The 12,394-nt window shown below is 45.6% G+C and overlaps 1 protein-coding gene across 1 annotated transcript in view; it reads left to right on the top strand.

Moving 5' to 3' along the window:
• The window catches only part of trabd2b (TraB domain containing 2B), a 51,235-nt gene that overhangs the window by 29,588 nt on the left and 9,253 nt on the right, over nt 1-12,394 (top strand). Inside the window, exons 3-4 of the mRNA XM_079267133.1 lie at nt 2,965-3,111; nt 5,273-5,447. Of these exons, the coding sequence (XP_079123259.1) occupies nt 2,965-3,111; nt 5,273-5,447 (322 nt within the window). The remainder of the gene's footprint in view (nt 1-2,964; nt 3,112-5,272; nt 5,448-12,394) is intronic.

Genomic DNA, 12,394 nt, shown 5'->3' with positions numbered 1-12,394 from the left:
TAGAGGAATCACCTCCATCTGTACAGCACATGCTCACAGAGAACAAGGCTTTGTTTCTTTCACACTCTCACCTCTCTCCTGCTTTTGTTCTCTGCTCCTGCTCTCCTGCTATTGCTCCTCCCTTCCTTTCTTCTTTCTTTCTTATTTCTCCATCCGTGTGCAGCATTGTGTTTTAGTGTCTCATTGTTTTGCCTCCTCCAGCTGTAAAGGAAAATATAATCCTGGGTACGATATTTTCAGTGTTTGGCCTCCACAGTCTGACACTTCCTCCTGTTGTATCGCAGCTCGAAGCCCTTTAGCACTCTCCATCACTCACATTCTCCGATGCAGATTAAGGAGGTCTAAGAGGGGGTTGACGGACTCGACAAGAGCCCCTTGTCATCGGCACCTACTCATACTTCAGACCCGTTAAAGCTTGAAACAAGCCGACACTTTTGCAAGCAAACAGCCAGGATTTAACGCACTTCAAGGTGAATTGCAGCAATGCGCACACATGTTGATAAATCACATGTTCTGAAACATGAAAGATCTCTCTGATTTCTTCTTTTTTTATTTTTTCTATGTTGCTCCTGCTCCTACCCCCTTTGTTTTCCTGTGTTCTTTCCAACGCACACTAATGACTTTTTGGAGTGCTGCTCTCAGATCGCAGGTTCCAAAAGCATCCGAGTGCTCGGCTCCTTCCAGCTTTGTTCTTATAAAGCTTTTCATTTAATTACAATGGTTGTTTCTCACGCATGCATTCGAAAAAGAGAGGAGAGAGAGACCTGCAGTGGTAAACTACGTGGTGAGAGAAGTCAATGTTAGTTACTTTGAAAAGGCTGGACTGTAAAAGAGCGAGTGGACCGCTTCAGCATGAGAACACCCACTCCGTCAGCCGACACGTGCGTGCACACACACACACAAACACACATATCCACACGTGTAGATGCGAGCACGCACACACGGGGAATGTTTGCATTTTTCCCTCTCTCCCCCCTCAGCCTCTCCCGCAGTGATTGACATGCTCTTTCATTCAGCCCAGCACACACTCAGGCGCCATGGTTACAGCTGCAGAGATGTTCTTTCCCCGGGAGACGGACAATATTGAAATAACAACTCCCCTAACAACACAATCATTCACACACAACCCCTCCGCTCTCACCATGCATCCTCTACACTGCGCCCTCTTGTCTGTCATGTCTGGTGCTGTTTGCCCGTGTTAAGGGAAACTCCCGGAGCTGGGAGTAGTACAAACAGCCTGGCAGGTGTGTGTGTGTGTGTGTGTGTGTGCTCTGCCCGCTCCAGCCCTTCACTCTACCCAGGGCCCGCTCTGGTGTTTCCTTTGGAAAAAGCCTCGAGCCGTGGCAAAGAGCCCCGTGGGTCAAGGACTCGGGGCAGTGGCAACTCATTGGAACAGAATCAGCGACTGCAGAAGCAGAATTAGCTTCTGTAGCTAGTTAGCCACCAGGCAGAACGAACAGTGTTGGCTGCGCTCGGCACTGGCATCACACCTCAACCATGATTTTAGAGCTTTAAAAGAATCTGACGTGGGATGGAAATAGAAAATAAAATGAGGTTTAGTGCCATAACTCACACAGCAGGGGGGCTTCTGGGTTTGGGAAATGGTCACAGATTTGATCGAGACCCTTTCCTGGATTCCTCTGGCCGAGCGGCTCAGCGTGGCGCTGAGCATAGCAGAAAGACGTCAAAAAGAATAAATAAGATCAGACTCGGTTTTGGGTTGGACAGGAGGAGGAAGGAGCTGGCAGATGAGAAGAGAAAGTGGAGAAAGAGAGAAGATGAGAGGGGATAATGAGAGGATATGTGTGCCGTTAGCTCATCCATTGTCTCTCTGCATTATGGGGGGGGGGGAAAGCGCACTAAAGCAAAAACTGAGCCTGCAAAGACTGGTTAGCAATGACCTCAGAGAGACGGAGAGAGAGAGGGAGTCACAAGGTTGTGCTTAGAGCTTGGTTGTGATTATCCCAGCGTGAGGGTTACCTGGAGTTGAAACATTCAATATGCACGATATGGGCATTTATGATTAAGAAAACATAACATAATTGTCTGAATTACGACCCAGACTTTTGACATCGGGCTCAATCAGTTGTGCAGCTGTATCGGCCTTAAGCTGCTCCACAAATCATCTGGGCCGGGATGCTGACGTTCTCCCTGCAGTATTTTCCGAAGCGCTAGTCAGGTTCCTCGGTAATTAGGATCATAGACATGGATCAGTCGGGTGCTGTTTGAAGACGCGATGGGGCTGAGTCACTTGTTCTAATCAAGTCAACGCAAACCGTCTCACTGGGTGCAATGTAGAACTGTGTGTAATCCGTAGTGCACGCAGAGAGAAGAAACGTCTCCTGTAAGAAGAGCTTAACAGTGATTGACAACTCGGTCCCCGCCTGCTAGGCCAGTCAGAGGTGGCGTGGGCTTGTGGAGGGCGGGAGCAGCTAGGTTAACCCCTGGTGTCGAGGACAGCTGCGGAGTTGTCGGGCTGGCTGGCGGCTGCACGCTACAAATTCTCTCTAAAGAGGGTTTACTTTTGATTTTAATGGCTGCTGTAAATTTACAGCAGCCATGGTCTGGTGAAAGAGAAAGAAGGGTTGTTTTTAAAGGCTCCCTCTCTCCCTCTCCCTCTCTCTCCCTCTCTAGCCCTCCCTTTCTTCCCCTCTTTTCTCCGGCCTACAGAAGAAAGTCAGTGGAGTTTTGCCATGTCTCTTGTGGTCTGCCTTTACCTGTAGTCAGCCTGACTGGAAAGTGTATGAAAATATCCTGAAAGCAATGAAAACGCTGCAGAACAACGGCTTCATTGTGTATCAACGTCACTTTATATTTTAAAAGAGGGACACTGGCCACGCTTGCACACTTTCTCCCGCTCCATGACAAATTCCTCTTGAGCGCAGAGACGAAGAAACACTTGAGTTTGTGGATGCAGGAAGTAACAGCGGCCCTTCCTGTCTTCCTGTCTCTTTCTCCCTGCAGGTGCTGTTTGCGTTGAACCAGACGCTGCTGCAGCACGAGGGCGTGCGAGCGGGCATCCTGCAGGGCTCCTACACCACCGAGGACCTCATTACCCACTACAACTGTGGAGACCTCAGCGCCATCATCTTCAACCACGACACCTCACAGGTCGGTCTCCTCCTTTCGATTTTGGAGGACCACGGTTCATCCCAAAATAAAAACAGACTCACTCCCTGTTCGCTTTCCTTTTCGGCTACGTTTGCTTTTGCAGCTTCATTAAAAGAGTGAATTATAAAAAGGGCCAACGTGAAGATCGTAAAATGAGCGAATGAGCGTATGTGCGGCTTGCCAAACATAATACAAATGATCTAACGCCCTAGATGCACTTTGCCAAAAAATCCTTCATTTTTCACATTATCTCCCATATTTTCCTACTTACACAGTTGTATGTGGTCCAACAACAATCCGCTGTAAATGTCTTGCTCCCATCGACCTGTTTCTTCAGATCCTTTCCAAAGCGCTTCAAATGACGGCAATCAGACACATCCATACATTTTTTGTCGGTGTTGAGTAACAATAATCTGCACAAATTGACAAATACCTGAGGTGCGAGCAGCTTGGGTTAATCGATGACTCTAAATTGCCCGTTGTGATTGTAAGCGTGAATGTTTGTCTCTTAGTGTCAGTCCTGCGATAGTCTGGCGACCTGTCCTGGTTGTACTCTGCTTTCCCTTTTTATATTCACTTTACAGGAACAACCAAGAGCAGCGTTTTAGCCCCCCTTAGCTTAAGTGTTGTGAAAGTAAATCGTTGTCCAAAAAAACGTAATGGTATTCAAAAACCCAAATCTGTCAGACCCCTGATTTGAGCTGGCAGCCCTCTCATACCCACTTCTCTGCCATTACGCCATCGTCACCTCAAACTTTTAGGCTTGCACATCAATTCCGCAAAACTGCACATTGCCCTCTTAATCCCTCTCAGGCTCGGGTTACTTGATAGTCTGGCACTTTAATAGCTCTGGACCCAGCTGTAAATACGCCGCCTGACCTCCTCTAACTCTGTGCTTCCTAACATAGCCTCTGCTCCTGCAGCGACGGCCTCCTCATCGGGCTTCACACTCAGCTCTGCTGTAGCTGTCAAAAAGGCCACTCGATATATAGCGCACACTGACACACACGGTGGCGCTCACTGCGTCTGCACCCTCGAATGCAGATTTACTGAAAAGCCCTCCTCATAAGTCACTTATGCTGGTGTCAACCTCCATCACTGATCCTCAAGTGTCATTAAACCCAACACGCCATGTAACCTCTGCTCACCGCTACACTGCAGAGATTCAGCATCATTTACACGAGACACACATCTCCTCACATTTTTACCATCGCCGTCTCTCTCTGGGGGCCGTGACGAGCTTGTTAGCCACAGTTTCACCTGCAGTCGCGGCTACATTTGTCTCGTGCATGAGCGCTTTTAATCATACCAGGTCACCTCCTGGTCCTCATGTCATGATAACATGTATTAACATTCCCCAGCACATGCTAGAGCAATCAGACGCCTGACTGTGGTGCCATGTAGCCTGGTAATCTATAGCAGGTTTGTGTGTGTGACCTTCCAAGCACCATTAAAAAAGCAGGTGTTTTTTTGGATAGATAGGACCGAATCCAGCACCCCTGATGCTCCCCCAGTTCAATCTCCGTCATATTAGAAAGAGGTTGATGATGGGCCTCTGTGCAGGACAGGGTAACGCTTTCCATCACAGAAAAAAAGTCAAAGGTGGACAGAGAGAACGAGACGGAGACGAAATACGTTGAAAGGTAGAAGACAAGTAGGAAAGAAGCTACTTCAAAGAATTGCAAAAGGCTGCAATGGAATAGCTCACTTGAAGGTTGAAAGTGCAGTTGTAGCACCAAGATGAAAGTTGATGGAGAAGGAAAGGAGGAGGCAAATGAAAGGACAAGAAGGGAAAGGTATAGGAAGGGACATGAAAAGAAAGGAAAGATAAGATAAGAGAACAGAAGGACTTCAAAGAGCCAAACCATGAAGACAGTGAATTGCTGACAGAGCAGACACACTGCAAGTGAGTGCAGAGGGATACCAGCGGTGAGGAAAGGGAGGAAATATTTCCCTGTCACTCTACATTTCCTGTGCGGGTCGGGATACAGAGCAGCTAATGGCCTTCCATGTGATAAGTTATCTGCGTTTACCGCTACACTCCCACCTCGACCCGTCTCCGACCGAACACTTTTTGTACCTCGTCATGAAACACTCGCGCTATCCTCACTCGTTTAGAGCAATGATAAAGCTCCGGTTCTCTTTTCATTCCCTCTCTCAGCTGCCTCACTTCATCAACAGCTCCCTGCCAGCTCATGACCGCACGATTGCCCTGCAGATTGACAGCTACTTCCGCCAGGAGCTCATCTACAAACGCAACGAGCGAATGGCTCGCCGTGTGTCCGCCTTGCTGCAGAGAAATCCCAACCAGACATACTTCTTTGCTTTTGGTGCAGGTAAGGGAGCCTCAGATACTGCATGGGGGATGTTTGGGATGAAGTATAGCTTTAGTTTCCCTTCAAAAGGCCACGGTGGCTGACCTTTTGTCCCGCTGGTTATGTGATGTCTCTTTAAACTGAATCTCTAGTTTGCATTAAATGAGGTCTTTCCAAATACGTTGTGATTGGAGCTGAGAGTGTGTGTTTGCATGTAATTGTGAAGTGTAAGAGAGATCAGGCTTACTTTGGTCTGGAACACTGATTCTGTCAGCACTAATGTGTGTTTATGGCCAACAATTTGCTCTATTTTGTGTTTGAAAGCAAAGCTGGAGAAAAAAACAGGACAATAATAGTGTTCAATGGTTCCCAGATCTCTGGCACGAAAAACTGGGTGTCTTTGCAAGTGCGCACACACACACAGACAGACACACACACACACACACACACACACACACACACACAAACACACAGACACAGAAGTCTCAATTACAGCCAGCTCCCACCTCAGAAATGAAGAAACCATGAGCTGTTTGTTTCAATTAGCATTCCTGGCTAATGTTGCTAATGTTTCCTGAATGGTGTAGTGTGTCCTGAGGGAAGTGTGTGTGTTTACATGTAAGTGTGTTTGCCCACAAAAACAGGTGGTGGGTGGGTGTCTGTTTACTGTACTGTGTCTGTGCTTGTGCATCTGAAAATGGTTGGTACTGCCTCAAGGATGTGTGTGTGTGTGTGTGTGTGTGTGTGTGTGTGTGCCACAGTGTGTGATTAATGCTGAATTTCTTGGTCCCTCCTCTGAGCATTTATTGCTCCCTCTGCTCTATGTATTGTTTGGACAAGGCTGATGTTGCACCATCCAGCTGCTACGTGCGTGTGTGTGTGTGTGTGTGTGTGTGTGTGTGTGTGTGTGTGTGCGCACGTGCGTGCTCATGGACCAAACACTGTAAGCTAGCATATGAACTATGACTGCGATGGAGTGAAATTGTGCAATAATACTTGAATAAGTGTTCCTCTGAAGTGTGCATCACTTTTAAGATTAAGGTGTTACATTATTGTTTTATGCTTTATTATTTGCAGGATAGCATCCCTATGATTTCTATAGTAATAAGGCTAAGTTGTAAGCTTTGATGCAGCACTGTCCTGTTGTGTGCAAAAAGGTGGAAGCTCGAATGGCCCTATATCTAGAGCCAGTGTTTGGTTTGTCCGTTCTGGGCTACTGTAGAAACATGGCGGCCGTCTCCGTGATGAGGAGCTGCTCTAGATATAACTGGCTCATTATAAGGTCATGAAAACACAACTATTCAGGTGATTATACTGTAGAAAAGATAATGGATAACATTACATTGCATTTCTGCCAATAGATCCCCCGTAATACTACACACTGTTCCTTTAATACAAATGAACGTCCACATCCACATTTTGTCTCTTCTTCTCATTTCTCTTTCAAATGAGTAATAAAATAAAAGGGATTGTGTCCCGCCAATAAAAAAGTCTTCTGTGGATAAATATGTGACTGTGTTCGTTTCTGAGCAAAGCATTTAAACTTGGAATAGATGGGGAAGTGGTTGTATGCAACAGTATTTAAAATCCATGTACATAAAACTGAATGTGCATTGCTCACCTGTTGTGCCTCATAATAATTTACCATTAAAATCTGTTCTCATGCAGCCTCATGTTTTCCAGATTGCCCGTCAGTACGGCAGCTATGCGCTAGCTTTCCAGTGTGTTCTACCCGGCCTGTAGAGACCGCAGGGTGAACATGTGTGTGGGGTCACCTACAGGCTGCAGCGCTGTGTGTAACACAACTGACAGCTAGTGTGAGGTGATGGGAACCACTGCAGTTATAGCCTGCCATGCACACGCACACACACACACACACACACACACACACACAGATTCTTACATACAGTACTCGTACATACTTTATAACATGAACAAAACTATCACACACACAAACACCTAGTTAACACAGAAGTCTCAGTAAAAGCCTCAGGAACGTTCTCTCTATTTTGCGCTCACAATCTGCACGTGATTAGTGTCTGATTTATTACGACCAAGGCTAATTACACAACTGGGGCTGCCCTCTAGGTTCATTCCAGGAGAACTTTGAAGTTATAAAAAGAAATAAAAAATTTAAAAAAAGAAATGCAAATCAAATGACTTTAGGGCATTTAAAAACACTTTAAAAAACTGAAATCAAAGTATTACTTTCATTATTTACTGACCAAATGATATTCATTTTTAGAGGTATTTAAAAATACAATTATTGAAAGAACTGAAAAATGAGAAAACCGTAAGCCACTCACTTAAAACTGATCTCTTCAATGCTTTCGCCAATGCCACGTTAAGTTCAAATTTTACGACCACACACTTAAAACGTGTCACTAATTCATGGCAGATCTGGAACACAGGTTATTAAAACTGAAGCTTTTCCACCACAACGTTTCCTTAATAAACCAGCACAAATGTTCTGCCACTCCTATAGTGGATCCAGCTGAACCTGTGTCTACCACACTCATCGTGTCTCCTTCTGCACCAGTAGTTACCAGTAGACTCAGTTTGCTGATTACACATAAGTTGAGTCTCAGGGGACAATCTGGGACTCTAAGGTGTTTTGTCAGCTGACACACACACGTCTCTAGATGCAGATGTACCGAAAAACACGATGAAAAAAGGGCCTCATAAATGAGGCATGAAAAGCCTCTCTCATGCTTCAATCACAAAGCTTCCTTTCTCTCATGTCTTATTGCGGTCTTTAAGACGCTGACTCATGTCTTTACAGACCTGTAACTGTCCATGACGGTCCCAGTTTCCCATTGGCCGTAACCAGCCATGAAATTTTATCATCCAATGATGCCAAGACGTATTAAGTGACGGCCCGGCCCTCCCAGAAATCTGACTGCGCTTTTCGATATTTCAAGAAGAAGCTCTGTAAGTGGTCAGGCTCGCTCTGTGAAAGGACCTCTGCTTATAGTCTGACAACCATCTGACCGCGACGCATATTTTAGAGTGATGCAGATAAATGAAGAGGATCGGAGGTGCGAAGGTTAAGATTATCCAGACATATTTCTTTTAAATAAATACAGCCTGGGGAGACGTATAACAGCCATTTTCAGGCCAAATGTGGGCGTACATTAATGTGATCACATAAAATCCAATCTTTATGGTCAGATCTGAAAAATCACATTAATATGACGAGTGTAACTGCAGGCAGCACATGGCTGATTCTTGTGGACCATGAAATAGAACGGTCATAACTTTTGATCTCTCCGTTACTATAATTGTGTCTATTTATGTCCGTGTCAAGTTTAGTGTTTATCGGGTTACATTTCTGCCGTACAACAGATAAATATTAATGGCTCCTCTAGCTGCCTCTTCTCTTGGACCCGTCACTTCCAGCCTGAACCATGTCCAGAGCGCAGAAGGAAAACAGGGCTGTCGGGAAAGAGCCGGGGCGGCGCTCAGGTCAAGGCCCTCTAGAGTCCCCGATGTCGAAGTCCGTCCAGGAGTTTTTTCACAGGGTAATTAAACGTTACGACGTGTGTATAAAGTGGTTCAGGCAGGAAATGCATCTCTGCTCAACTCAGCACCTTACTTCCCAGCCTCCCCCTTTCCTCTCGCCATACACCTACACCTTCCTGCAGCAGAAGTACTTTTATGTGCAAAATGTATGCTTTTCTACTTGCTAACACGGTTTCTTTCTCTTTTTTCCTCCATCCTGCACACACATGTTGTAACAGACACTTTATTTTCTTCACTTTCACCAACAGGCTATTAATGCAAATTACAGACGTGAAAGAGGTCCAGCGGGCATAATTGAATTACCCCAGGCAGTATAGAAGAGACTGACTGAGCAGTATTACTCTCTCACTGGAGCTAAGATGAAGTAACTCAGTCGACTTGAGTCTCTCGGTGTCACGTGTTACAGTCATATTTCATACAACTGCATACTAATGCAGAATATATTTGGGATAGTTGAATTCTTACGCAGTGAGAGAACATTGCTATGAGCCTCAGATACATCATTAAAACTCCACCAGTCAGTGTGAGAAGGCATGACCATCGCCTCGTATTATTGTTGCCTTCGTTGGTTAGGTTGGTTAGGTTTAGGCCCAGAGTAGTGACATTAGTCAAGTTTAGGTTAAGATTATCCAGGCAAGCCAACCAGAAACATAGGGCAGGTTATGCTCGGACATGGTTGGAAAAAAATGGTGTGACCGGGAAGGTCTGGTGACTTAATTTTGCATAATAATTAGCTACAATATGTTCCTATTTGTTGCACTGAGAATTAGTTTTTTGGCAGCAGTGGACCTTCAGAACAATGGGAGTTTGTTTTCTGGATAACTGACAAATGGGCTTTAAGAGCTTTTGGTAAAAAGGGGATATTTTTCGGACATTCGGGGTTTCGATATAATGGGCCATCACAACATTGGCATGACACTACTATGTGTTAACCATAACAACTTTATAAGGTGATATTAGTGCTGCTATCTGTCTGACAGCTTGTTTGGCTAAATAAACATATTGTCTTTCTTGCTGAGAGTTTGATGAGAATATTGATACCACTCTCGTAGCTGTAAGTTAAATATTAAGCTACAGCTAGCAGCCAGTAAGCTAGCAGCCAGTAAGCTAGCTTAGCGTAAAGACTGGAAATGGGTGTAAAATGTCAAATTGTCTGTCTCCTCACAGTCTCCTTTAAAACCACTGTGGTCACGACAGTATTATGTAACAGGGACCAATCAAATGCACCCACCATGGCATGACGTTCGTGTTCTTTGTGAGGCCAAGTGAACGCATCATTGTTTCCCATTGGACAGAATGACACGGCAGCCCCAGATGATAGCGGTAAGGGAAAAGCATGCTTCCAGACACGTTGTACACACATTGGACACTTGTTTTGTTGCTATTGTAAACAGATACAAGCCTCAATGTGATGTTTTCCATCACTCCCTCAGCTAAATATCCATTCTCAATTGCCCTCTCTCTCTCTCTCTCTCTCTAAACGAGCAAACAACAAACGTACACTGTCACTTTCATACACGAACACACAGTTATCATTGCTGAAGAGTGGAGGATTGCCGCGAGGGTACGGCCGTGTGTTGTTGGAGCTCTGCGGTGTGCTTCAGCAGGTTTTCATTTGCCAGTTCCTTGGCTGCCGCTGCCCGGCCTTATTGAAAACATCCCGTGGAATTTCCTGACGCGGCCTAGACACACACACACACAGACACACACTTACACGTGTGTCTGTGGCATGTTTGGGACACAAAGTCATATGATCTTCAGGGATTTCTATCACCAAAAAGAGTCGTTACTGTCAAAAATACACATGTAGCATTGCTTGTTTTGAAGCCTGAGGCACTTTGGTTCTGAAAGTTGTTGCATGGGCCCATAATAGCCCATTGTGCAGGCGGAGTGGGCCCATGTGTTTTGCAGTCGCTTGCGGTGCTGTGGTGCTGAAGTGATGACTGAGGGAGAGAGCCGGCTTGGCTTTCCTACTGACGGTTTGGACTTAGCACACAGTTAAATGTGTTTTTAAATGGAGTGTGATTTGGGTTATTAGCAGCGGGGTGATCGTGTATATGTGTCACTGCATAGTGTGCAGTATACAGGGCTGCTTCTGTCCAGGGTGAAAATATCCCTGGATAGAATTTCAGCATAGTTGACTTGAGATGAAAGCACACATACCTTATAACTTTTGTAGCAACAGAGTTGGCTCTATCGCGGCTCCCATGTTAGGTTATCATCTTGTAAACGTTCAGGAACCTACCTGAGGTGAGTTTTCGTGAGTCTTAGCTACGCTGGTTGGATTCCTGCCTCTAATGAAATCAACACAGCTCATTAGCTTGTTCAAAGATTACACACTTCGTTAGTAACTGAAAGAACATCTCATATCCTTTTTAAAGCCAATAAGCTTCATGCTACATGTCATAAACATATGGATGCTTCGGCCTCGCTTGCTTTGATCTTCTGAGCATCAACATTGCCCGACATGCACACAGTGAAAACAATGTAGACCAAAGAATACAACGACACAAAAGGTTCACTTCTTGGGACCTATAGCGTCACATGCACACATAAACAAGATGATGTGCGTGTAAGCGTTGGTATTTTGTAAAGAAAAGTGAATGATTATTTTGACACGCTCACATGAAACCTCAATGCGTCTCCTTTAACTTTAACTGAAGGGTGGAGGAGAGGAAATGAACCGACGGTGCAAGAATGAGATGAGAAAGATAAAGGCCGCCATGAAACAGAGCTCTGTTAGGACACCACGTCTTCCATCACGTGTGTGTGTGTGTGTGTTGCTCCACTATTGACCAGCTGCTCCCTGTACTCTAATCTTGTCCAAGCAGGGAGACAAGCAGCTGACAGGAACAAAAACAAACGATGGGGACAATTTTAACTAACTTTTGTTGGCTCCGCTCAGCTCAGCTCCCTTCCTCTCTCTATTTTTGTTCCTCCTTTGTATTCCTCCTCCACTTTCCCCCTTTGCTTCCTTCTGTTTTTCCCCTCACCCCCTTTTCTCTCTGCCCACCATGATGAGCGCTCTGCAGACTGCAACGGCAAGCTCACACAGTTTAAATATTTTCCACGTGGGGAATCACTTTAAAGCTTCCAACACTGAACCGCTGAGCGCTATTCTGACATGGACCGGTGTCAGGCCCACCGCAGGCAGCAGTCGGCCTCTGGATCGGATCCCCCCCCCCTCCTTCCAGCTTTCTTGATCTCCGTATTTGACCGGAACAAGGACCAGAACTTGGACGGGAACAGCAGTCACTCGTAACACCTCAGCGTGGTGCAGGGAGGCAGACGGACGTGGTGCCGCATGCATAGGAAGTGAAGTCATTATGGAGATGAGGAATGAGTGAGAGATGTGGGAGGAATCCAGATTGCCATTATTCCCCTTCTATAAACCCACGAGCCGAGCCGAGAGATGGAATTTAACATCCTGAATTGTTAGATTTACA

This window comes from Melanostigma gelatinosum, assembly GCF_949748355.1.
Source record: "Melanostigma gelatinosum genome assembly, chromosome: 4".
NCBI lineage: Eukaryota > Metazoa > Chordata > Actinopteri > Perciformes > Zoarcidae > Melanostigma > Melanostigma gelatinosum.
This window is presented reverse-complemented; position numbering and strand designations above follow the sequence as displayed.